This window comes from Natator depressus, chromosome 1 (assembly GCF_965152275.1).
Source record: "Natator depressus isolate rNatDep1 chromosome 1, rNatDep2.hap1, whole genome shotgun sequence".
In the NCBI taxonomy this organism is placed as follows: Eukaryota; Metazoa; Chordata; order Testudines; family Cheloniidae; genus Natator; species Natator depressus.
This window is the reverse complement of record NC_134234.1, coordinates 154292389-154320180: the sequence shown is the minus strand read 5'-3', so window position 1 is coordinate 154320180 and position 27792 is coordinate 154292389. Positions and strand designations below refer to the sequence as shown.

Here is a 27792-nt window from a genome sequence, read left to right as displayed (position 1 = left end):
GGGAGGGCTGTGTTTCTAGCCTGTATATGGATAGAATGATACAAAATGTTGGTATCTGTGGCCCAGAGTGGAGGAGGAGCCTGAAGGAGTTGGGGTTACCAACATGTGATATATGTGGTGGTTTTCTGGTTAATGTGTTTAGGGGGGAGAGGGGTCTTTAGCCATTTTGAAAATTTAGCTAGGAAAAGGGATGGGGGCTAAGGAGACTGACCTGCAGGTTTTGGCTGTGCAGGGAATGGGGCTCAAGGTTGGTTGTGGAACCTTAACTCTGGGTTGCTTGTCTTCCAGCAGAGTGCCTCAAACAATTTATTTAACTGTATAAATGTCTTAAAATATATCCATGTACAACTATAACTCTTAGTTCTTTGTTGGGGAATTGCACCTGTTGATTGAGGTTCCTCTTTCATTCAGATTAAACTTCTTTCAGAATAGGACCAGTTACATGATCTCTTCACTCCAGCAGTGCATGCACACATTTCCAAGTAGTGCTGCATAATATGTATGATTAGAACCCCAAATGACAAGGCTCTTTTACAAACTTTTAATGATCTTATAAATGTGAACAGGATGCACAAAGATCTAGCCTAGAGGGTAACAGAATACTGTCACCTAGAAATGTAGTCGCTTTAAAAATGAGTTAGAAAGTAGTTTCAAGTACATCTTGTACAACTACATCTGCCCTTAATCCCTGTCATTTTCTGTGGTATTAAAATCTCGTCCTATTTTTAAAAGATGTTTTGCTTTCCTCTATTGCTCTGTGTAATCCCGATGTAGAGGGTTACTGATTATACAGGGGAAACAGCGATGGCTACTTAGACGCAAAGTGTTACCAGGTGTTGAAGATCTGCGCGGCGCCCCCCCGCAATCTTTCTCCAATTTCTTTCAGCTGTAGTAGTAATTGATAAGTCGCTTCAAGACATTTTTATTTTAAGATGATTGTCCCTCACATAAACTAGCATAATTGTGTGGCATTTCCCTTGTGAAGTATCTTATGTGTACAACTACTAAACAAAATGTTATACAAAAATCAGCAAATAATTATGTTCACTTTGAACTGTTCATTGGGGTTTTTGGTTTAAGAATGAATTCTTTTCTGTTCCAAGTTTTGCACTTGTTAAATTTTTGTTTCTTTACCTTTAAACAGGATCTGTCCCATGCCACCATTGAAATGTACACAAATATTGGAAGAATCCGCTCGGCTAAACTCGTTGGAAAGGACTTGGCAGAGTTTTATATGTAAATGAGTTTTTTAAGAATGTCTTCTAAAAATACCAAGGAGCTTGAAAAGCTTGGACACAGTCTGTAAGGGAAATTAACAGTATTCTGAAAGGAGCATTTAACAATAGAATATTTTTAATAGTCCAGGTGCTATTAATACAAGTATTCTAAATAGGTTTTATTTCAGCAATAAAATACATAATACAAAAAATTAACAAGATACACTAATAATCTGTCATGCCAAACCACGGTACCCAAAATAATAGTCAGGCAATCCGACCGCTAGAATAAACTTATGCTGCTGGATTTAATATCAAAGGCCCCGAAAGCAGTGAGTAGGTGATTTCTCCCCCCTCCCCCTTTTTTGGGGGGGTGTGGGGGGAGAGTGGGGGAATAATAAAGATAAATATTCAGATGTGCTGAGTAAGCAGTTAGGAGTGAGTTTTTGGCTCTGAGCCCTCCTTGCTTTTGTTTTTATTAACTGGCTGCTGATAGCTGTATCCTTTGCACCTACTCTAGGCTAAAAAGCTTTCAGGCATGTTTTCTAATGTGATTTCCAACACTTACTGTATGTGTTAATGTAAGTTTTTATTAATTGCAATATGCTCAACATTAAATCACACTGGAAGGTAAACCAATGTGCAGTTAAGCTCCGCTGAAGAGATTTCATTAATGCTTCCCAGTTTTACATTTCAGGGAGTTTCAGAGTAAGGCGGTGTTTTGATTTGGTGTTTGGCCCTGTTATACTGGAACGTGTTTCTCTTGTTGATGCATCATAGCTAATCCATGACCCTCATGCTATGGCTGGAAGGTCTGAATTCACTCAGGTTTTGGCCTGAAGAACACGAGAGAGACCATTTAAATTACAAAATAGTTCTATATGAGCCCGATCTCCCCCATTCTTCCCTCCCTCCCCCCCCCCCCCCCCCGTTTTAGTATACTTAGAACTTGTTGAATAAGCATATTTTTAATTATAAAAATGAGACATCTGCATCACACTAATGAACCCCAGTGGGCTGGCAGGGGGAGAACCTTGACTTTGGTTCCTTTGTTTTTTCGAGACAGATTTGTGTTTGAATGCTTTGTGTAGTCACTGTATAGTGTTTCTAACTAAAAATAATTTTTGGCTTTGGGTGAAATGCATAAGCAATCCCCCAGTATACAGTGTTGGCAAAATCAATATCGTGATCATCCATTACAATACTTTATCAAGTGCATATTCAATGAGTATATCTCAAAAAAGTGGCTGCTTTTTCAGTGTCGTTAACTTGCTAGAAGTTTGGGGTATATGTGTCCATGGCATTCTGTTTCATCTAGATCAGGTGCGAACTATTTGTTCATTTTCCAGGAGGAAGAGGGATCCACAGAAGGCAGAGGTCTATCTTCAAGGAGCACTAAAAACTTACCTTGCTGAGGGCTGGGCATTGCTTATCACACATACAAGAAAGCAGTTAGCAGAATGTCAGAAACACCTTGGGCAAATTGAAAAGTATCTTCTAAAATAAAGAAATCTGGAAAGTTCAGTTTGGAGTACTGTTGACATGCATATTTTCTGACCTAAATATGTTGAGAGGCTGGAGAGAGTCCAGTCAGTAGCCAATGAGATTAGTCTGTTGACTTTTCTACAATCCATTCAATGTCTTTGATCTCTTTATACAGGTTTTTCTTGTTTCCCTGTTTTGCATTCCAACATCTGAGTCCTTGAGACAGAGTGGACAAAGCATAGATAATGTGATCCATTATATTAGACTAACAAATCTAGTGTACACATTTTCTGTTTGCACTTGTAGCAAAGGGTATGTTAGCACTAAAGTTTGTATGATGTTACTTATTTTTGGTCCAATAAACATCACACTATATACAGTTTCTGCCTACACATTAACATAGTGGAGGCTAAGTCCAACTGATTTTCAGTTAGATTTAGCGTCCTAACTGCCGAGGTCTCCTCTAATAATGGGTCCTAGGCTCCCAAGTCACTTGAGCACTTTTGAAATTTTTATTCTGTATGTTTCAAAATGTGCTCTTACAAAAAATGCTGTTGAGCTAATGATTATGTAGTCTTAGTGACTACTGTACTGCAGCAAGTCCCTGTACCCCCATAACTCCAAGAGAATATAAATTCCTTTCTTATGATTAGTTATGGTAAGTGCTACTATCACATTTGATGGATTCTCAGAGCAGAGTTCTGTGCATTAAATGTATGGTACACACCAATAAATTATAATTTAATCAAATGCTAGAGCTTATTTAAAATTTAATTTTTATCACAGTGTAATGTAATGCATCAATATTTTGGCCATACAGTTTATTCCTCTGTGGTTAGTAGAGAGTGAATTTTCCTCCAGTCAGTTATGTGTTTGAGACACTGCATTTTGCTACATAAAAAACAGACTAAGTGTGGTGGATAACTTTTTATTAGATCTGCAGTAAAATAAAAAGATGCTTCTGGAATGGGCTTTAATGATAGTGAACCCTTCCATTGTTTTATTTTCTAATGGGAATATCTGTTGATGCTAAAGCAGCTTATCCAGTATCTGGAGGATAGAAAAGCAGTAACACAAATTCATCACATTTTTTTCCCCACCAAAGTGTTTCTGAAATGGATTGTAGTTCTTTCCCCTCAGTTCCTTAACGTGGTATGTCAGCTATCTTCAAACAAGCAGTCTTTTAGCCGGTGATGAGCACTTAACAGAAGATGAGCGACAACACTTCTGCCAAGAAACTTTAAATTTTGCCAACCAGGAAACAGGGGGCAAAGGTGAGACTAGATTTAAATGTTTGACCATCTTATTTCAGCTGATCAGATCTTTAACCTTTCTTTTCAAAAGGAGATAGTAAGTTTTTCTGATCAGAGCTCACTGCTCTGTGTGTAACTTCTGGACCACAACCCCACATGTATTCAATTATTTTATTTGATTTAATTTCACTTTTATCTGACAAATCGGGAACTTTTTCCACCTCTCACCTCAAGCCCCTCAAAAGTTTTTAGGGATGTGTGTGTGTTTTTGGGGGTACTTTTTGAGTGATTTTTTTCTCCAGTTCTACTATAGTAGTCCTGTTTTTTTCCTATGGCTGCATCTACACTAGCATATCTTGTATCTATAAAATTAGCTACTGGAACATTGGTATTAGTGATGTAAGATGTAATGTAGACCGGGTATGGGCATTTTTATCACAGTGTTGTCTGCCCCCCTCTGTTCGCTACAACTCCCAGCACTGCTTCAGCTAGTGAAGCTCCACCAGTAGTGAAGTATAGCTATGAAGGTTGTTAGTGTGGTAAGGTCTTTGTTTTTTCAGATGTTTTCTGCTTTTTGTGGTCTAATATATCCCTTTCTTTTTCTGCATATTGTTGTTCACCTTCTCATCCCCTGAGTTTCAGCTTGTTTCAGTAGTCACGCATGCTCCTGCACAAGTTTGTCCCCAGAAGGGCAGAAACCAATATGAAACTGTCTGGTGGTAACATGGTTCCAGTTGCTTTAATCAGTAGTTGCACGTAGATGTGACCTAAGTGTTCTTTAACTCTGCTAATGCCCAATGGCCTTTGCTTGGTTGCAACATAGACAGAACCTAACTATCATCATCTTTGGCTATCCCTCGAAACGAGGATGATGTCTGCCCAGGGGGTTCATTGGTGAGGTTTTTAAGTGGCTGAGGAGCCCAATTCTTGCCCTGTAGATTTTCCCACAGAAGTGACAGGTGTAATCTTGTAGGAGACAGTTGTTGACTGGACTGTTATGCCCTTTCTTTCCTCCTTTGTTGCGTCTCTGTCTCATGAGCACATCTGTTCTCCTCAAAGTGAGCTGTGTCTTGGTGTATGGTGTGGCGTCACTTTGTTCTGTTCCGTGCCAAGTCCTCACAGTTCGTTGGGTTGATGCCTCCCTTTTTAAGATGTACTTTCAGTATGTATTAGAAACGCTTCTGCTGCCCTCCGCGATCACTTCTTCCCTGACTTAACTGAGAGAAGAGTACTTACTTCAAGAGGCAAGTGTCAGGCATACATACACAGTGGCCAGCCCAGCGGAGCTGGTGTTTCATGACCTGCGCTTCTATACTGCTGATGTTGGCTGCAGAGAGAACACTGATGTTAGTACGTAGGTCTTCCCAGCTAATCCTGAGAATCCTCCTGAGGCAGCGCTGCTGGAACCACTCCAGCCGCTTGAGATGACATCTGTAGGTTACCCAGGTCTCTCACCCATAGAGAAGGGTGCGGATGACAAGTGCCTTGTAAATCAAGATCTTGGTACCTGTTTGTAAATCCCTATCATTGAAGACTTGTTTGAGTAGTCTTCCAAAAGTTGTGCTGGCACAGCGGATCCTGTATTCAATTTCTGTGTCAATGCTGGCTGTTTGGGAGAGGTGGCTGCCAAGGTACGGAAAATGGTCCACATTTTCCAGGGGTTCTCTGCTGATCGGATTTGTGGAGTACGAAGAGTAGTTTGTGCAGGTGAGGGCTGGTAGAGTACCTTGGTTTTCCCGATGTTGAGAGAGAGACCCAGGCTGTGATAGGCATCTGCAAAAAGATTTAAGGCACTTTGCAGGTTGGCCTCGGTGTGTGCAAGAATGATGCAATCATCTGCCTACTGTAGGTCAGTGATGCCAATTCTCATGATCTTAGATTTTGTTTGGAGACATTGAAGATTGAGTATTGTATGGATGGCCAACTTCTCAATCCCGATTCCGTCAGGACAGCAGTCGCGAATGGGAATCAGGATCACGGCAAGGTAAATGGAGTAGAGTGCTGAAGCAATGACATAGCCCTGCTTGACACCAGTGCAAATGGTGAATGGTTTGGTCTCTGAGCTGTTGCACAAAATGGTGGCAGTCATCCCATCATGGAGTAGTCGGATGATGGAAATGAATTTCTGTGGACGGCCAAACCTACGTAGCATCTTCCGTAGGGCATCACGATTGATAGTCAAAGGCCTTGGTTAGATCGATGAATGTCATGAACATTGCTGGTGTTGCTCTCTGCACGAACTGGTGTTGCTCTCTGCACTTCTCCTGAATCTGTCGTACCATGAAGATCATGTCTATTGTGCCTCCAGGTGGCCTGAAGCCGCACTGTGATTTGGGGAGGAGTTCCTCAGCAAGTGGGAGGAGGCAGTTTGGTAGGATCTGGGCAAGAATCTTCCCTGTGATGGAGAGGAGAGCAATACCTCTGTAGTTCCCGCACAAAGATTTCTTCCCTTTCTTGAATATTGTAACAATGTTGGCATTCTTAGTCAGGTGGAATTTCTTTGCAGGTCCAGATTTTGTCAAGGAGTTGGCAAAGTTTGTGCTGGAGCATTGTTCCACCAGCTTTAAAAACCTCAGCTGGGATGCGGTCTGGGCCTGGTGCCTTGTGATTTTTTTTGTCTAAGTGATGGCATGCCAGACTTCCTCAAAAGATTGCAAGGTGTTCCATTGCTCAGCATTCTGGAATAAACTCAATTGTGTCTTCAGAGACCGTGGATTAGTAGACTCTCAAAAGTGCTCCTTCCAGTGTTTAATAGCTGCATTGTCCTTAAGGAAGGTGAAGGAATCCTGAGAATGTAAGCGGGTTGGGCCTTTGGGGCTTGGCGAATATATAGCTTTTGTTGCTTGAAAGAAGCTTCTCCTGTCATCCTGGTCTACGAAATCCTGGATCTCAGAGGCCTTCTCTTTCCACCACTTGTTTTTGATGTCACATAGCCTACTTTGGCTTTAAGCAGGTGATAGGTCTCATGTTTTCGTTTGTTAGAAGAATCATTTTGCCAGTTACAAAATGCATTTCTTTTTTGTTGAATTAATGCTAGGATTTCCTCATTGTTTTCGTCAGACCAGTCTTGGTGCCGATGAGTGGAATGTTCTATGGTTTCAGCACATGTATTGTGAATGGTGTTTTTAAGTTGATCCCTGTGCTCTTGAATGTCAGTGATGTCGGGCAGGTTAGAGAGTTTCTCAGACAGATGTTGCTGGAACATCTCACAGCTGTCTTGGTCTTGAAGTGCTTTGACGTTGTACCGCTTTCGCTTAGTCTTTGGGTGTTTGTGGTGTGGTGGAGCGAGTTGCAGGTACGTGACTGATCTTACTAATTGATGGTCTGTCCAACAGTGATCGGCATTTCTCCTTGTTCATGTTGTATGGATGTCGGTATAGTCTCGGACTCTGACTATAACATAGTCAAGGAGGTGCCAGTGTTTGGACCGAAGATGTTTCCAGGTGGTCCTAAATTTGTTACTCTGACTAAAGATGGTTTTTGTGATGAGCAGGTCATACGCCACGCATTTGCTAAGAAGGAGAATACCATTGGGATTTACATTTCCCACCCCTTCTTTGCCTATTGTGCCTCTCTAGAGTTGGGAATCCCATCTGTCTCTAGCATTGACATCTCCCAGGAGGATGAGTTTGTTGGCCTTAGGTGTGGTTGTGAGGACTGCATCAGGAGTTCTGTAAAACTGCTTCTTATTGTCTTCCTCATCACTGAGTGTTGGGGCGTATGCGCTGATGACCATGGCATATTGGTTGTTACTAAGCTTGAGCCAAAGAGTCATGAGACGCTTGTTGATCCCCACAGGAAGCTCCAAAAGCTGACTGGCGATCTTATTTTTGATGGCAAAGCCAATTCCGTGAATGTCTCTCTTCAGGTGGCGTTCCTTTTCAAAAGAAGGTGTAGCCATCTCTATCCTCTTTTTTTAATTGGCCCTCATCAGCCGAGCGGGTCTCACTAAGAGCTGCAATGTCAATATTGAGTCTTGCCAGTTCTCTGGCAATTATGGCAGTTCTTCTTTCTGGGCACTCACTGTGCTTAGAGTCTATAAGGGTGCAGACGTTCCAGGTGGCAAAATTCATTGTCTTATATCTCTTGTTTCAGCCGCCGAGTTGAGTGATCCACTGGATACAGCCATCCAGTTGGAACAGTGTGAGACAGCTTATGTTTGGGGCACCTTTTCTAGCCTCCTCCCTGTTTGGGGTGAGTAGAGGGGATCCTGAAAAGGCCTGGTCAGTAACAGCCGCTGCTGCCGAAATGCACTTCTGTCTCAACGAAGCACAAAACAACCATAACACGACTGCCGCCTGCGTGCAGATTGGTCACTAAAGACTCCCAGAGATCACTGCTCCTGTCTTCCCCGCCACTAGTCTGTCACTGCAGGACTTTGTGCAGGTGTGAACCCTTTGGCAGAGGCGTGTGCATGAAATCTTTTAATGTGGGGAAACTGGTGCACAGGCGGTAACCACACAAAACTTTACAGGAGGAAAACCCTGACCCAGTGGCAAGGTGATCCAAGACAAACAGGGGCCTCTCTCCTCTTGCAGCCCTCATCCGCCTTCACAGCTGCAGAGTACTAGAAGGTCCTCTGTATGCACCTGATCAGCTGTTGAGGTCTTTTGACGTTTGGACCACAGTTAGTCAGGAGCCTCACCTCAGACCTGTTTGTCAAGGGGGACACTACCAGGAGTATAAAAGCTCTGAATGATATAGCTCTGAGGGTCTTTAGCCCACGCAAGCCTCTCCACCACGACAAGGTTGCAGGTCCATCAGGGAGGGGTTTTGTCTATACCACAAACTGGAACCATGTTGTAACTGTAGTATAGACAAGCCCAAAGGTTGTGTGATCTGGAGTCACTGGGGATGTGTTACTTGTAAACAAAAATGTAGTAATAAACAAGATGATTACCAATTCTATGGGATTTTATAACCATTTTAAGAAAGCCAAGTTTTGAGCCCTCAGTTTCTGCTTCTATGGAATTAGGTGCAGCTCTGAGAGTAGAGGATAGAGCCTAATAGCATCTGTAACTCTGAATTTCCTGGCTTTTACAGGCTTGTTGTACTGTCATGCAGTGGATACTTTACTATAATGTATGTTTCTGTTTAGTTTTATAACTCATAATAACACTATCTAAATTCTGGTCTGTCTACTTTTTGTAATGGTATTACAAATGGTATTAGGCTGAGAGACTTTTGGAAGCACTTCTTAGTTCATGCATTATTGGTTCTTTAGTTTTTCCTCACCTTTCTACTTCCCTGTTGCCGCTACCAGGGCAGCTCACAGTTCATCTCCGACCATCTTACACTCCCTGATTTACCTCTCTGCCTCTGGATCCCACTCCCTGTAGCTCTGAAATCATGCTCTGCAGACTCTTGTCCTGCCTTCTCTAGTGTCAGCCTTGTGCTCCCCTCTGGCTAATGGCTTTTCTGACTGCCTTGATAAATATTTGATTTTCTCCTCTCTACTCCAGCCTGTACTTTGTCCTCAGAAGCATTTACTATGATTTAAACTCCGAGCACACTTCGGGGAAATTTTTTCTGAAGATATACTGCTCATCTTTATGTGCATATTTCTTGATGTTCTGCTTAGATTACAACAGTGAAGACACCTTGGAAATACCATTGATGTGTCATGCTAGGCCTGCTTCCTAGCTGAAATATATATTTCAGCTATATATATATATATATATATATATATATATATATATATATATATATATATATATATATATATATATATATATATATATATATATATAAATAAACTGCCTGTCACTGGTTGTTTTCTGGAACCTGACCTGGTGCAGATAATGGTTCCAGGCACCACTCTGATCATGACTATCATGAGTTTACGTTTGCTACGGTGGTATGTCCTCTGGAATATTTGTTCTGTCATATTAAATTAATTGTTCAGGTGTACAGGAGCGTAAAGAATAATAGCCCAGCATTAGTCTTATGATACTGTGCTGCTTAGATTGGGAAACGCTTGCTACACGAGTGAGTCTGAAGAGGTTGAATGAATAACAGATCTTGCTATGGGTACATCTACACTGTCCAAAAAAAGTGCTCTGAGATCCACTCCCCGCACTGGGTTCCAGAGTCTGGGCTCCAGTCCAAGTGGGAATGTCTACACTGCTATTTTTAGTCCTATATAGCAAGCCTGAGTCAGTTGAGACTCATACTCGTTGTCAGGGGTGTGGAGTTGTTTTTTTCTTCAGTGTAGGTGTACTATACAGCTTAAAAGCTATTGACACGAACAGTTCCTTTGTCAGATTTTCTCACTACAACTGTATTTGAGGCAGAACTAAAGTTGTAACTTTAAAAAACATTTGATTTTAGGCGTCATCAAGAATTTAAAATTTTTTATTCCATTTAGTTTAAGAGGAAGATGGTGTTTTGTTTCTTTGGTATTGGGGGGAACATAGTTTTTAAAATGTCTAAACTTTTTAAAAAATGGATTACTGTTTAGGCTAACCTTGCATTACCAAAAGCAGAGTGGAATAAAATACCTTGTTCTTGTCTGTACTTCCAGGTCAAAAGGTTATACTGTCTATGCATTCCTTTGCACAGTTGAAAACTCTACATTTTGACCCTCCAAATGCTGTTATCCATGTGGGTGGAACACTGTCTATTGAGCTGACTTTGCTGAGCCAAATGCCCATCCCAGTTGAAGTGGATCAGATTGCCATCAATGTCCACTTCAGCATTGAGAAAAATAGTTACCGGAAAACAGCTGAATGGCTCACTAAACACAAAACTTCCAACGGTATTATCAGCTTCCCGAATGAGGTTGCAGGTTTCCCTTTGTCAAGAAACAACTTGCCAGCACTGGAGTTATATGAAATGTATGAAAGGAGCCCTTCGGATAACTCTTTGAACACAACGGGAATAATCTGCAAAAATGTGCACATGCTACTGCGAAGGCAGGAGAGCAGCTCTTCTCTGGAAATGCCCTCAGGGGTGACTCTAGAGGATGGGGCTCACATGTTAAAATGTAGCAACATTATACTGGAACCAGGGGTCAATACAATAACATTCAGAACTCAGGTATGTTTTTTACAATTGTCAGCATAGCACTCATGAAAGAGAAGATTTAAAAGCACTGACTAGAGAAGGGCATAATGCTGGCAAGTACTATCCAGTGTTGCTCCCTTGCCACAGCTTTGCCAATGCAGCTTAACCTCTTCCTGGCTCACCGCTGTTATTGCAGACCTTGGCCGATCATGAAGAGAGGCTGCTAACTCTGCTAAAGTGTGTGGTTGGTTCTCTGGTGTGCAGAAATGAGAGATTAGAGTGATCCCACCAAACTCATTTTAAGTCATTTTTATTTATCCAGTTATCACTTTCATAAAAATAAAACCCTTATCTAACAACTAGAATTCAGATGAGTATTACATCTGTCCCAAACTGCAATGTTCATTGTCCATCATGTTCTAGAAAAGGTAAGATTCTCTTGTTTCATAGTCAGACTTGCTCAGAGTAATGCATAAAAGGTTCCAGGTGGGGAGGTGTTTTTCTTATTGTGTTCTGTTACAGGTAATCTTTTTTCCAGCGTCTGTATCTGCCAGATTTAGCTGTAGCAATACATAATCACGTTGGTGGTCGCTTACTTCCAGAGTGTGGTGTGATAGCAGCTATAGTAATCATTGCATACAAAAAAAGGTTAAGATTGCAAAGTCAACCACTTGCTCTTAGGAAATGTCAGAATTAAGGTTGCTTGTGTAACTTTTTAATTCTTCCCTGTGAGTATGGCATTCTTTAGCTATGTTACCACATACTCTTTTCCTCAAGGATCTCCGTCTCCTTCATTGCAGAAGATGGAAGGTATGTAGTGATTGAAGGAGAGAGCTGCAAGAAGAGAGAAAATATACAGGTACGCCCAGGGCCGTCCCTAGGGGAGTGCAGGGCCTGGGGCAGAAGTGACGAATTCGTCTCTTCCAGGACTGACCACGCCAGCCAATCACACTGGCCCGCAGGGCCCCCCAAAGCACAGGGCCCAGAGCGGTTACCCCAATTTGCCCTACCCAAGAGATGGCTCTGGTTAAGCCAATTGAATATTGCCAGGAAAACTGGTTGTATTCCTGTCTCTGCCACAGATTTTTTTTTGTGATGCTGGGCAAGTCACTTTAAACCAAAATTCTTAAAGATGGTCACTAGTTGTGTGTGCTTTTTCTGGATGCCCTACTTGAAACCCCTGGGGCCTGATTTTCAGAAGTGCGAAGTAACTCGGTTGCAGCTGAAATCACTGAGAGTATGTCTACACTGCAATTAAAAAGTGCCAGCTGACTCTGGCTTGCAGGGCTGTTTATTTGCATGTACGCTGCAATTAAACAGTCCCTTAGCCTGAGCCCAAGTCAGCCAGCATGTGCCAGACACCATTTTTTAATTGCAATGTAGGCATAACTTGAGAGCTGTGACGCTTCATACCTCTAGTAGTAAGGTAGTATGGACTGAAGGAATGAGTGATGGGGTTGGGAGTTAGGAGGTCCTGAGTTCTAATCCTGGCTCTGCCACTGACTTACTGTGTGGCCTTAAGCAAATCACTTAGAAAGTCAGTGTCCTCACCTGTAAAATGGGAATAATAGTTACTGACCTGCCTGACAGGGTGTTGTGAGGAATAATTTGGTATGTCTATATAGCATTTAAAATATTCTGAAAAATATGTATTTCAGAATGCAGCCTCTTGCAAAAAAATTTTGCCTTAATCATGTTGTGCTTCAGTTTCCTGTCTGTATGTTTAAAAAAAATAAATAAATAAAACAAAAATCTTCAGACCTCCAGAAAGGGGTGTTCTTAAACTTGGATACTACAGTGATGAGCACACTGTAGATAAACCACGAGGAAATGAATAATTCTATCTTCAGTGTAGAGTCTCGATGGTGTGCAGTAAATAAAGCATGGGGCAATGCATTGAATATAAAAAGAAATATTAAATTTTTGCCTCATTTCCTGAGCTCTGCCTGTCCTGTATACTGAGTGAGGCAAAGGTCCTGTGGATAAAACAGTATGTGATTTTTGTAATTATACACTGCCTCATAATACACTGCCTTGAATTAATGTTGGCATTTCCTAATGTTTTAGTAGTTAACTTTGCAACCTTATACAGAACTGAACAAAAGCAAAACTATAGATTATTTTAAAAATTGGAGGTTTAACAGTGCTGGTCATGGAGGTTTTTTCCAATGTTCTCATAATGATCTGTTACCCCACTACTCCTGAGACTCAAATTAATCTTTCACTTTTCCATCCCCTTCTCTCATTCTGTCACCATCTCAACATGTAACTTTTCTATTTAGCCTACAGGCTAATGGCAGTCTGTGCTTTAGTTTTTCAGTCTCTGCAGCATTGAGACAGCAAGCATTAAAGAGAGATGTGCTCATACAGGGGCAGGCTGGCACTGTGAGCCTGTATAGGTAGCACTTATCTGCTGGAGATGCAAGTTGGTGCAGCAGGTGCTTGAACTGAGAGCTGGCAACTATGTGATCTGTACACTACCTACTGATCTAATTTTTAGGTTTTTGAATACCTCTTGTGAGTAAGTGACTATTACATACCACCAGACAACCCATATTTAGTAATAAAGGCAGTGCAATGCGATTTGGAGATTTCAGAGGGCTAGGTGGCTGCAGATGCAGTTTCATATAAAATTGGATCCAAGTCTGAAGAACCCGAGTGGGAGAAGGCTGGAGGAGATTAGTGTGCACAGTGTTTTTGGCTTCATGGATGAGGAAGCAATCTACTAAACTGTGGAAGCAGAAAGATGGAATATAAATGAAGATACAATTTACTACTTGAACTATTCTTTGTATCTCATACTATGTACATTTCTGGTGGCCAATATTATAGGAGGGACAGTTAACTTCCTAATTCTTCTGTTTTCAAATCTCTTCCTGTAGTGAAGAACAGCAAGAGGGAAAATTGTGCTGTTAGATTCCTTCATGCTGAGTGTAGCACCCAGCACCTATCCTCTTTTCTGAAGAACAGGATTTAAATTTCTAGAACTGACGGTACCAAGTAACTTAGATACCACTTGGTGGTATTTTCCTTTAAAATATATTAGAGGTGGAATGTTTATTTAAAAAAAAAAAAAAAAAACACATAGAGCACACTGCTGTAGGATGATGGCTTCATATTCGATCCCTTACTCCTGTTCGATAACATAACAGGACAAGGGATTTAAATGAAGGGATTATAGAAACCCTTCTCACTTGTGTATGATGAAGGCCATGTCTACACTAAGCATAGCTGTACTACTGTAGTGCCATAATGTAGGTACTCTCTATGGCACTGGAAGGCTTTTTTTTTCCATTGTTGTAGGGAATCCATCTCTCTGAGCTGTGGTCACTAGGTTGATGGAAACATTCTTCTGTCTGCTGAGTTGCGTCTACACTGGGGCTTAGGTCAGCCCAGTTATGTTAGTCGGGGAAGCAACATACCTGTGCCGATCAAAAATTTAAGTGTAGACCAGCCTAACAATGGCACTGAGGGAACAATAAAGGGGAAAGAAAATGCCCCCCTCCATATGGGATGTATATGCACTCTGCTTCGTTTGGAGATTTTTGGACTGAGCATAGCACTTGCTTCATACTAAATTTGCAGCAGTCTCTCTTAGCCATACTCCAAACTGAACCTCTTTAAATGTATTCATTCTAAAGTTTTATAGAAGGTCACAAAATGTTTTCTGCATTCTTTGGATCCCCTCTCCTATGACTCCTAGGTTTACATTACATGAAATCTCCCATGACATTAGCGCATAATGTGCACTAATGCTTTTGTCCAGTTACAAGATGGAAAAAGTGGTGAGAAAACACTCAGATGGTGAGGCTTTAAGGTTATAATTTGGGGGCAGGTGCAGTACCACTAACTTACAACTGAAAAATTTTGAATTTGAGTATTCACTGTGAGACAAAAACCAAATGCTTCAGGCTGCATAGGGTTTGTATATTATGGGTTAATTCCACATCAGATGTGATGTGTGTTGTGTGTGCCATATCACATCTGTACATTATGCTTAAGAAAATTAGGAGGATTTTTTTAAAATCTGCTCTACCTTGTGAAAAATTCAAAATACTAGATGTCTTAAAGGTCAGCATTTTCCTTCTGTTAGCATGATGCTGTTTGGGTGTTCAAATGCCCTCCATGCTTTTAACAGGATAAATAGCTGTATCATTTCAGTTGTTTGGTCAATGGACTATAACTGTGCTAGTTTGATTAAAACTAAAGTTCATTTCAAGCACCCAAAAAATTCTAATTCTGCTGTGAGAGCAGCCTATGTCATTAACAAAGATTTGTAGCACTTTCAATGCTGTGGAGTAAGAAGTGACAAAAAGGGGAGCAGGGGGAACCACTCCCAAACTTCAAATCTTGTTTATCAGCAGTGACTAACACATTGTCCTTCACCAGGGATAGAACTAATGCATCTTCTGGAAGCACACCTACAGGTGTACCATTTTATTATTATTATTTTTTTTTACAATGGTGCTATCCTATCATAGCCAGCCTTAAGGTAGTGTTGCAGGAGAGTATGGGATTAAAATATATTCATTAATAGGTGTCCACACAATGTGGAAGAAAGTGTGAAAACATTATAGGCTTATATTGATTTGAAGGCTGTTCCTTGCACAGTATGGGGTTTTATGAATGTTAGCCAAATAGTCACTCTGCTGTTTGTGACTACCTGGTAAAGTCCATAATATCGTAGATGAGCATATTCATTATATTTTAATGTATGTAGCCCTCAGTTCATATATATGAAATATAAATCCTCACCAGAGTAGGTTGCTATGCTAGGTACTTAGAGTAACAGAGTATTTGAATTGACAGCACTTCCATTTGTTCTTGAATCAAATGGACAACATTCCTGCTTCCCCTCCTCACCCCCCTGCCATTATTAGGTGGGGTCCTTTGGGATAAACATTTTTACTAGACACTTATGAAAATTGAATTCGGAGTGCTTGGGCAATTTCATGAATTTTTTTTCCCCTCTTAATTCTTTTTATTCACCTAGTTGTACAGATAAAAGCGTACCAGTTAGAAATGGGCTGAGATGTATTTATCCCTCATTTGTCAGAAGTTCAGTGGAGAAAACAAAGGGTTTTCTTGAGAAATGTAAAAATAATTGCTAGATTGAAAATCCACTCTTCAGTTTCATTTTTTATTTTTCAAAGGCCAAAGAACCTGGGACATATACTCTCAGGCAGCTGTGCACGTCAGTGGGTAAAGTGCACTTTGTCCTTCCTCACATTTACCCAGTTGTGCAATATGATGTGTACTCTCAGGAGCCCCAGCTAAAAGTGGAGCCATTGACTGGTAAGTAAACTTGTAACACTAAGAATGTGTTGATTGTCCATGTTACTTTCTCATACATGACATGTTTGTTACTTCTCATTTCATCTAAACGAGTTACTTTGCTCTGTCTCTTGCAGCTTCCTTTTAAAACTGCTTCTATTGAGAACATATATGAGTCTTTAGGCTTTAGTGAGTCTGAACACTATCAATCCCACTTGTCAAGTGACATGACAACTAGTATTTGATTGCGAATTTCAGAATCTGGCTTAGTTGGAGTGCATATATGTGTCTGTATCCTTTTGAAGGATAAAGTGGGGTTTGATCTTGCATCACTGGACACGTTGATGGGGAGAATAGATAGTGATTTGACTGCACCAGTGTGAATTTCTTACTAGTTTTGTGACACTGTATTGGCTTTGGTAATTTAGCGAAATCCCTTTACGTTGCACTCTCCCCTACCAAAGAGGCTCTGCTCTAACTCCCTTTAAAATGAATAGGAGTCTTTCCTTTGAATTCAGTGGAAGAAGAATCACTAATCTAAGAGCTTTCTATGGGACCCATCACCATGTTTAAGAATGTTCCTGGTAAACTAGATTTTACTGGTGAGGTCTTCTCGGCTTCTTGAAGTCGTCTACTGTTCCCCCCTTCCTTAGTAGAAAAGGCTCTGCTTGGGCTGTATCTCTACAACACACGTTTTCCCCCTTCTTCCTACATCTTCACATATTCTGTATCATTGTGGTTAATATGGGAAAGCTGTCTCAAAGAGTCCTAAAGGTGGTCAGACTTTGAATTAATCTGACTGCCTCTGGAAGCTTGTTCCACAGCTGCACCTCATTGATTGAGAATGCTTTGACTTCAGGTGAAGGGCAACAGTGAAAATTTCCCAAAATTGAATGGCTGAAACTCTCCCTATTTCTTGGACAATTTCTTAGAAAACCTCTCCATAATTGAGCACCAAAAAGTAAAATGTTCAAGTTGATGTTAACATGCACTTGTGTGAAAAATGAGCTATGAATGTTTATTTGTATACTCCTAGCAAACATTAGCAGCTAATTGTAACCATTTAATAAGTAGAGTGCTGGCATACACTGGCACTGTTTGCTTTCTTTTTCTTCAGACAGCCTTTTGGCTGGTATTCCTCAGAGGGTGAAGTTCACAGTGACTACTGGCCATTATACCATGAAGAGTGGAGATACTCTGCAGCTCAGTAATGCTGATGCCATGCCTTTCCTGTACCATCCAGAGAGCAAAGCATTGATCTATTCCAATACCAGGGGTAAGCAGCATAGCCAAAATCAACTATCTGCCATCAGTCTGTGAAAATGCAGAAATCCTATAAACATAATGCAAATATTCTTGTATAGCAGCAGAGTGGTCTATAAGATGTTAGAACGTTTGACACCATTGTTGTCAGTAACCATGAATTGGGAACTGGTAACTCAGCATTTCAGAGCACAAAAACTTCTGTAAGTCCTGGCCTTTTTCTACAACTGTTTTGGAAACTGTACATGTGACCAGTTAGATTTAGTGACTTCAGGTATAGGTCTTATCTCAATAACAAAGAAATAGATATATTCTGGGAAAGATTAATTTACTGTCTGTGTGCCCTTCACTAGGAAATTAACTTGCCTCATAAGCAACTTTTAAATCAGTGTAGTATATTTGCAAGTGGCACCGCACAACAGAGGAAACCTTAGCAACACTTTCACCTATTGCAAGGAAGGAGATCCTGGGAACACCTTACAGGACCTGGAATGAAGTCCAGTTAGAGTTCTCTGTACCACCCTGTCTAGCTTTGAATTTGCATATTTTGTATAAAACAGACAGTTGACTACTTAAGCCTCCTGCACACATGAATCCGTGGTTGAGTTCTCATTGCATTTGATTGCCTCAAGAAAAGTATGAACTTTCAGTCAACCAGATTAGTCCTGGAAATACTGCTTTTTATGGGTCAAGGTCCGTGTAGGGAGGAAGGAATGGTTGAGGATTAGAGTGAATTAGACTACTTTTGTGTTGCCATTGTGAGACATTACCTGTACAGAGGCTTTGTACCATAGTAAAAGGTAGATTGTGTCAAATCAACCTGATCTCCTTCTTTGAGAAGCTACCCTTTTTTAGAGAAAGGGAACGCAGTGGATCTAATTGACCTCGATTTCAGTAAGGCATTTGATACGGTTCCACATGGAGAATTATTAGCTAAATTGGAAAAGATGGTGCTGTCTGTAGGAGCCAGCTGAGGTCACTCAATCAGGGTGAACTGCAAACAGAATGGGGCAAACAAACCCCAAACGCTGGTGGATATTCCAATACTTAGATTTACCAAGCCAGCATAAAACAGCTTCTATAGTACCTCACTGGTTACTCAGAAGTCCAAATAAAGCAGTTCCCTTAAAGTACCCAACCTCAGGCCTCCATCCAGACACACATGTCGAACATATGATGAATTCTGAAAATCTTATTTCATCATATAAAATAAAAGGTTCTCCTGACCCCAAAGGACCAAGCCCCAGACCCAGGTCAAATAATAACTTAGATCTTACTCCAAATACATGCTATAGTCAATTCTTATTAACGAAACTAAAATTTATTAAAAAAGAGTGTTGATTAAAAGATCAAAATACATACAGACTTGAATTCAATTCTTGAGGTTCAGATACATAGCAGAGATGAGCTTGTAGTTGCCAAAAGTCCTTTTAGAAATAGTCCATAGGTTATAGTCCAATGTCCATATTCAGGGTGACTCCAGTCAGTGACTGGGGATCTCAATCCTTATGGCTTAAGGTTTCCCCCTCTTGAAACCCAAAGCAGATCTGAGATGAAGGATTGTGTCCCAAGGTTTTTATACATTTCCAGCAGCCTTTTGGCCTGAGAAAACAATAGGCTTGACTTTCCTTCTTCCAAACATCATGGCAATTAGCACAGGATAATTTATCCATTAAACAGTTCAGACACAGGTTATCACAACCTTCAAAGAGACATAGACAATAATACTATTTCAGTCAAGTATCTTCCTAAATACTAATACTCCTTTTTTGATCTTTGAATCAAAGCTATAGCAATAGACAAGACTTGCTTGCTTACATCACAAGACCTGAACAAACATCTACTCTATCTCTAACAATGCAGACTTGCATTTCAAAGCTCTGTTCATTTGCATATCTTCCTAACCAGTCTCTAAAGTTCAGCCATGGATCAGGTCAGTTTGTGAGTTAAACTCTTTCTGGCCCTGTCACCTTTCAATGAGATTGTATTATACTCATAATGTCACAGATGGAGATCAACATGAAAATTGAAAGGTGGATAAGGAACTAGATAAAGGGGAGACTACAGTGGGTCACACTGAAAGGTGAACTGTCAGACTAGAAGGAGGTTACGAGTGGAGTTCCTCAGGGATAGGTTTTGGGACCAATCTCATTTAAGCTTTTTATTACTGACCTTGGCACAAAAAGTGGGAATGTGCTAATAAAGTTTGTGGATGACACGAAGCTGGGAGGTATTGCCAATACAGAGAAGGACCAGGATATCATACAGGAAGCTCTGGATGACCTTGTAAACTGGAGTAATAGTAATAGGATGAAATTTAATAGTGAAAAGTGCAAGGTCATGCATTTAGGGATTAATAACAAGAATTTCTGTTATAAACTGGGGACGCATCACTTGGCAGTAACAGAGGAGGAGAAGGACCTCAGAGTATTGGTTGATCACAGAATGACTATCAAAAAAGCTAATGCGATTTTGGGATGCATCAGGCGAGGTAATTCCAGTAGAGATAAGGAAGTGTTAGTACTGTTATACAAGATGCTGGTAAGACCTCATCTGGAATATTGTGTGCAGTTCTCGTCTCCCATGTTTAAGAAGGATGAATTCAAACTGGAACAGGTACAGAGAAGGGCTACTAGGATGATCCGAGGAATGGAAAACCTGTCTTATGGAAGGAGACTCAAAGAGCTTGGCTTGTTTAGCCTAACTAAAAGAAGGCTGAGAGGAGATATGATTGCTCTCTATAAATATATCAGAAGCATAAATACCACAGAGGGAGAAGAATTATTTAAGCTCAGTACCAATGTGGACACAAGAACAAATGGCTATAAACTGGCGATCAGGAAGTTTAGACTTGAAATTAGACGAAGGTTTCTAACCATCAGAGGAGTGAAGTTCTGGAACAGCCTTCCAAGGGAAGCAGTGGGGGCAAATGACATATCTGGCTTCAAGACAAGGCTTGATAAGTTTATGGAGGAGATGATATGATGGGATAGCCTAATTTTGGCAATTAATTGATCTTCGACTATTAGCGGTAGATATGCCTAATGACCTGTGATGAGATGTTAGATGGGGTGGGATCTGAGTTACTGCAGAGAATTCTTTCCTGAGTGTCTGGCTGGTGAGTCTTGCCCACATGCTCAGGATTTAGCTGATTCCTTCCCAACCCCAAATATGGCAATTTTCCCCCAGGGCAGATTGGAAGAGGCCCTGGAGGTTTTTTGCCATCCTCTGCAGCGTGGGGCACGAGTCACTTGCTGGAGGATTCTCTTCACCTTGAAGTCTTTAAACCACAAGCTGAGGACTTCAATAGCTCAGACATAAGTTAGGGGTTTGTTACAGGAGTTGGTGGCTGAGATTCCGTGGCCTGCATTGTGCAGGAGGTCAGACTAGACGATCATAATGGTCCCTTCTGACCTTAAAGTCTATGATTTTGTGAAAATTATGTAATAATTAAGAAGCTAGGATATGTTTATTATAAAGCAATGGTTAGTGCGCAGGAAAGTGAAGAATTATTTGCCTCTAGCCAATGTTTCATTTAATCATATCCCAGCTTCTCCCAAAGCTCTGCTAGTGCATCTCAGTCCTCTCCTTCAGCTTATATGTAAAAGCAAGAAGCAAAGACTCCTTAGTTGAATAAGGAGAGATTAAAAATAGGATAAATGTAGGCATCCTATGTGAAAATTTTTAAGATATGTCACGAATGCTGGTTAAATCCTCATTAGTACATAGTCTTGTGTTATCAGTAATGAAGCTTGTGTAAAATGAAAGAAATGAAGTAATAGGATATGAGGAGTCACGGGGACTAGTGGTAAAAAAGGATTGGGTAATGGAGCAGGTGAGGGCTGAAGGAACATTGATAAGATTCAGACTAGTCATTAAATTGCTCTGTCAAGAATTTTTTTTAAATATTGGAATGGACTACCAAGGAAGGTAGCCAGTAGTCCTTCAAGAAGAATTAGGGAAACACTGGAAATTAATGGAAATAATGAAGGGTAAGGTTCTTCATGATGTGGGGGTCTTTGACTTGATCTACACTTGAAAGTTAGGTTGGCAAAGCTACATTGGTCAGGGATGTGAAAAAACCCACATGCCTGACCAACATGGCTCTGCTGACAAACACCAGGTATAGACACAGCCATGTTGATGGAAGAATGATTCTGTTGATGTAGCTAACATCATTCGGGAAAGTGGTGTTCCTACATGGACAGAAAAGCTAGTTCTGTAAGTGAAGGCTCTATACTAGGGGGGCTCTGCCAGCCTAAGCTTCATAATGTATTTGTAGCCAGAGACTTCATCAAGGAAGCCAGTGTGGAGTTCTTGGAGTTCTACAATGAGTTGTATGGCTGCAGTCCTCACTGACAGGGAGGTGTGGGTTATAGACACTATAGGTACCAAGCCTTTTAGGGCTCCTTCTTGATCGAAGAAGACGTTTCTAGCCTTTCAGTATATGATCTCATGACTTGATAGCTAGAGATGAAAAATGGAGGTTGTGGAGGGGAGGAATATTTCTAAAATTACTTCATATTCTACACAATTGTAGAAAAAGTCTCAGAATCATCGTTACTGATCCAGTCTTCTGAAAAGATCACAAGCATCACCCTGCCAGTGGCTCCTGCGTATCATGTGATTGAATTTCACCTAGAAGTTATCTATTTGCCATCAACCCCAACAGCTTCAGTGGAAAGTGAAAATCTGGTAAATAAAGAACTGCACAGGAAAAGCAAAGAGAAGCAGAAAACGGACAACTGCATGGCTACAGTTGACCAAAAAGTAAGATGACAAAAAAAATTAATTTTTTGACCACAAGTGTTTAAATTGACCAAAATATGAGTGAGAATAACCTACTTGCACAGAACACCTTCTAGCTTAAAGGATATGAAAGCACATCAGACTGTATGAAATAGATGCAAATGTATGTGTACAGAATTTTTAAGGTATGTACAAAAATACACAGAACTTTATAGGTGGATGAGTCTCCCTTCACCAAATACTAGCCTTCTCTGAGGTTTGACATTCTGTGCCAACAACCCAAGTTGGAATTTGGCCAACAGACCATGGTTAACACCCCTACTTTTGTTTTAAGTGCCATGGGATCTTTAATGACTCCAATGATCAAAGCCTCTCTTCTGATCCATCAGAAAGATGTAATTTCTATATGCAGAGTATCCCTGCACCATTCTGGTACACTGCTTCAGTATTAAGAGAAAAGAATGTTCTGATTAAACCAATAACAATACTTCCTTATACAGCTGGGACTTAATTTGAGAGCTCTGTCCCATGTTACTGATTTTATTGCCCTATGTTTATAACTAAAATTGTCTGCACAATGTACTGGCACTCTTACTTCTCACATGCTTAACTATTGTTAAAAGAAACTGCGGATTGGGTGGTTTTGGAAACTAGGGGGGGCGTTTGGTGTTCATAAAGATTATGAACATATGCATATATGAAAAGAGTTATTTCACTTAGTGTGTATACACATTAAGGGAAAATCTGCATTCAGTTCAGGAGGAACTTTTTTGAAGCTCCGTGCTGAAGTTCAGAATGCAGATTAATCATCCCTTACATTATGTTATGAAGTTAATAGGTTTGTTCCATTAGTAATTTATTTTGAGACAGACAAAATCTATGTGGTTATTGCAGTAAGATGCCCCTGGTGGCAGCATTTTTCTCCCTTAATATTTGCCAGCCCTTAAAGAAAGTGCTCTGAAGAGGCAGATCCCATGGATGAGTCAGCTTAGGAGTTGATGTCAGGGAGACACCAAGCTGTAAGCGTGCGCACGCACAAAAAATCCTCTTCCCACCTTAACAAGCTTAGTTGTTTGATAAATCAATTTTTTCCCCCTTTTGGATGCATTAGGTTTGACTGGTCAAGACAAAGTTTCTGGGAAATGTTTAAGTATTTGGAATTGGAAAATAAAGCCATTATGCATGAATAAGAATTCTATTTCTTTTCTCCAGGTAACCATTGATTGTCCCTGGTCAATTTACTCCACCATTATTGCATTAACATTCAGTGTACCTTTTAATGCCAAGCATTCCTTACTGTCAGCTGGCAAACGGTAATGTAGTCTTTAAATATTTATAGCCTATTTCCTCTTAGAAAATCTTTGTAGAAGTTGATGTTCTGTATGTAAACTTTCAACATAAGTTTTTATTTTTTGTAAGTGGGTGGTGAGTTTTGCCACTTATGAAATGCTCATTTTTGGATTTACCCATTCTCCCTTTCACACTCCCTCAGCAGAACAACAAATACATTATTGGTGGTATAGTTTAATCATATAGTCATAAGCTAATTTTCTCCATCTTTTGGTCTCCATGTTAGAACTCAGTAAAAGCAAAACTACTTATAAAAAATAACTGTACCATAGACCTATTTCTGCAGACTCAGATTAGCAATTAAGCAGAGAGAAAAAGAAATAATATGCCTGTCATTTTTACTGTTCTTGCCTGAGTGTCACAATTAGAGAAACTCTATAGCGAGGATGAAATGTTTTTAATAAAGTTTTCTATGAGCTTGCAGTGAAACTGATACAATAATATACGTTGTATATTGATATGTTCAATGCTTAATTTTCAGGAAATATGTACAGGTTTGTGTACAGAATTTGTCAGAACTCTGTTTCCAGCTGTCAGACAATAACCTAAAAAAATTTGGTAACTGCATAGATCTACAGCTGGTACCTCTGAAGCCAGAATCCCACCAGGTAAGATTCTCCTTGGTGGCTCATTACCTTTTAGGTGTACGGAATAAGATGAGTGTACCAAGGCACAAGTGCACTATCTTAAAATTGAAAAAATTGACACATGTATTGCTGAAATGCTTAGAATCTGGGCGAATGGCTTTCGTAAGAGTTAATATAACAAGACTGATACACCCAAATGCAAATATTCAGGTCTTTGCAATCTCTGAAAAACAGATCAGGGTGACCTTCCACTAAAGGGTATTTTGGGAGCTAGGTCACTCACTGCAATAGACTTTCATATCTGCAGACTCAAGATGAAATCCTAATGCGGGTCACAAATTATTAGTTTTTTCTTTGTCTCTAAGGGTGCTCCACTCTAGGTACGGCAACACCCCCTGCACCTGGGATCGGAGATCTTCATTAGCAGTGCCTATTGAACTGCACACACAGACCTTCCCATCTCATGCCATGAGCTGCATGTATATATAGCACTTTGCACTCCAACCACTCCTGAGTTCTTTCTTAGACCTTTGGTCTGGGATGGAATCTGCAGAGATGCCTGCCTATCCTTTGAGCTATTAAATAGTGCCTTACCTGTTAGTTTTAGTGTAGTAGTTCTTTCCTTCCTTGCCCGCTCCCTTAAAAAAATTAATTCCTTCCTCTTATCCTCCCTGTTAGTTCGTAGCTTAGGACTTAGTTTTCCTGCTCCCTGCTTTTCTCGATGGGGAAGTTTTCTCCCTCACCCTTAGGCCCGGATCTCCCTGGTTTAAGAGATGAGTTTCCTGTGGGACACCTTTCCAGGAACCACGGTCATCCACAGTGCAGCCGCTGCCTGGGAGAGGGACACATCCCACAGAAGTCTATCCATTGCCACAACCTGACTGCCAGGGCCAGAAAAAACTGGGACATTTGCCTGCAACTTCTCATGGCGAGGTCATTGCATCCAGCATCAGACCCTGGCCTGGACACTTCCCCCGCTAGGTCGTCCACCGACCCTCATTCTCCATGTCCTAAGAGAAAATCTTCCCTTTCTCATGCTGATGGGAAGGAATGGGCTTCCTCATCACCCTCTGAAACACTGCCACCTCTATCCCCTGCAAGGTCAGTAGCCTCAACATCTTCGGGGATGAGACATAGCTCCAGGGCCATCAGAGTACCTCCAGTACCACAGCTAAACAGAGGTCTAAAGACCCTAAATGGGCAGACCTTCAGACATTAGCACTGTCTCTCAGCACTGGAGACTGCAACATGAGACCATCAATAACAGTGCCAACTGCCAGACCAGATCAACTTCGGGTACCATGACATCAATGAAACCCTCTGCATTGGTGATGTCCATTTTGGCACCGGCCAAGCTCTTGGCACCTACACCTTCGGCTTTGAGCAAACCCTTGGCACCAAGCAAGAACTCTATTCCGTCTGCTGGCTGCTCAAAAGAATGCACCTCTCCCTTAGCACCAATACGTTAAACACAGCAACCAGCAGGAGGCGGCCTTACACACCCTTGGATGTCAGATGAGCATTAGCCTTTGACCTGGACAGAACTAAACTTTACAGACAATTGCAACATTTATTCCTATGAACAGCCAAAAGATCAAAAGGTGCAGACATGTCTAAGCAACGCCTTTTCAACTAGATCTTGCAGTGTATACACCTGTCCTACCAACTATACAATTGACAACTTCCTTCTGGAACTCAAGCACGTTCCACCCTCTCTCTCTCCACCTCAATTGCCTTTCTCTGTGTGCCGATTGCTGACATTTGCAAAGCGGCCACATGGGCATCCTCTATTACGTATGACTCAGCATCTGATACTCTACTAGGACACACTGTCGTGTCATCCAGATCGATTGCCACTCCAAAGCCCCAGCCTTTCAACTAGGGGCACTACTTTATAGTCACCTACAGTGGAGGCACCCATAGGGACATCACTCGAAGAAGTGTGCAGTAACTGAAGTTCTTCGAGATGATTGTCCCTTTGAGTGCTCTACTACCCGCCCTCCTCCCCTCTGCTTCAGAGCTGAAAGATAAATTCTGGGGTAGAGAAGGAACTAGGTGGCGGTTGGACAGCACAGCGCTATATATACATGCTGCTCATGGTGTGAGATAGGGAGGTGCACGTGTGCAGTCCAGTGGGTACTGCTAATGATCTCTGATCCCAGGTGCATGGGGTACTGCCGCACCTACTGTGGAGCACCTGAAGAACCACAGTTACTGCGCAGGGTGAATAACCTTCTTGTTGGTCTCCAAATCCCTTCTTGTTCCTCTTGCAAAAAGCTACCACATAGTTTGGTGGTTTTGGCATTCTGTGGTCAAGAATGGCCAAAAAGTGGAGTAGCTCGGAGCTGCAAACTAGGATTGAGATACGATGACAAAACAGTGCTCTGTAATAGGCATCAATCTGCTTTTTTGCCTGGTTTTAAGAGACTCTTTTTTGTGTGTATTTTCCTAAGCAGCAAACTTAATAAATAAATAAACAAACTTTTTCATATTTACTCTTCAAAAAAAAAAAAAAAACATATCATGCCTGAAATACTGATTCTGGCAATGAAACTTTTCCCTTCTCATTGTAACAATCTGGGCCAGTACATGTCTGGGGATTTTAGATTGTGAGAACTGTAAAATGGTTATAATTTCATGGATTGATGCATGTATAAATATAATAAAAGTTCTGGTAGTAGTGTATATAACAAGACTGTGTGTTCATTAGACTAGCAGTATAGAAAGCTGATATTAAGACATGAGTTCATACTATGGATGAATAATTTTCTTTCAGCACATATACAGTAAGCAGTCAGTATTCTTTGTATGGGAATTGAAGTGGACAAAAGAACTTCCCCCCTCTTTGCAGTGCCAGTTTTCGGTTAGCTTTTGTCCAGATACCTCTGAAGAGCAGTCATTCTCCTTGAAGCCGTACACTTATGAATTCCAAGTGGAAAATTATTTTGTAAGTATTTTTATCTACATATTATGTACCTTAGACTTAACGGGGGGGAAGGAAGAATCTGTCTGGGTGATGGGAAGTCCAGGGATAGGTCTCTGTTAACTATAATTTATTTGATTGCACATGTCCATTCCACTTCAGGTGTTTGCATGCCCAGTGCACTGAAGCTGGAGAATTTTTACCCACACTGGTAGGAGCATGCAACCTCCACATGCTACTAGCTGATGGCATAAAGGGCAGAGCTGCTCCTACCATTCTGTCAGTTCCTTCTGTGGTCAGTAGCCAGTGTGTCTCATCTCACAACTTTTTCCTTTTCTCACAAAAAACTTTTCTAAACTTTTTGTAAATAGTTTGTATAGTTAATGGTACTTGTTTTTTCCTTTTTTATTGCTATTTTGAACTTTTTGCTTTGCCTCAGAACCAGGGCGTGCTAAGTCCCTGGGATTTAAGCACTGCTCTGGCTAATAAATCTGACTAGTATGGGGCGGTATGGCTAAATTTTTATGTACAAACTTACTTTCACTTGGCCTAGTCAGGATCAGGCAAGGATTACTGAATCTGGTAGCCAGAACCTCACTTCAGGTGGCCTTGGCTGATGCAGATTCTGAGACAAGAGTGGTGGCATTCACAGTCACAGTGCATCACTTTTCTTAGCTATAGTCATC

General features: G+C 40.9%; 1 protein-coding gene across 1 annotated transcript in view; it reads left to right on the top strand.

Moving 5' to 3' along the window:
* TRAPPC10 (trafficking protein particle complex subunit 10) overlaps positions 1 to 27792 on the top strand; it is a 91912-nt gene that overhangs the window by 47315 nt on the left and 16805 nt on the right. The window contains exons 11-20 of the mRNA XM_074969283.1: positions 1145 to 1236; positions 2567 to 2707; positions 3864 to 3976; positions 10479 to 10993; positions 16114 to 16255; positions 17352 to 17510; positions 22038 to 22267; positions 23459 to 23559; positions 24078 to 24204; positions 26960 to 27130. Coding sequence (XP_074825384.1) covers positions 1145 to 1236; positions 2567 to 2707; positions 3864 to 3976; positions 10479 to 10993; positions 16114 to 16255; positions 17352 to 17510; positions 22038 to 22267; positions 23459 to 23559; positions 24078 to 24204; positions 26960 to 27130 — 1791 coding nt within the window. The remainder of the gene's footprint in view (positions 1 to 1144; positions 1237 to 2566; positions 2708 to 3863; positions 3977 to 10478; positions 10994 to 16113; positions 16256 to 17351; positions 17511 to 22037; positions 22268 to 23458; positions 23560 to 24077; positions 24205 to 26959; positions 27131 to 27792) is intronic.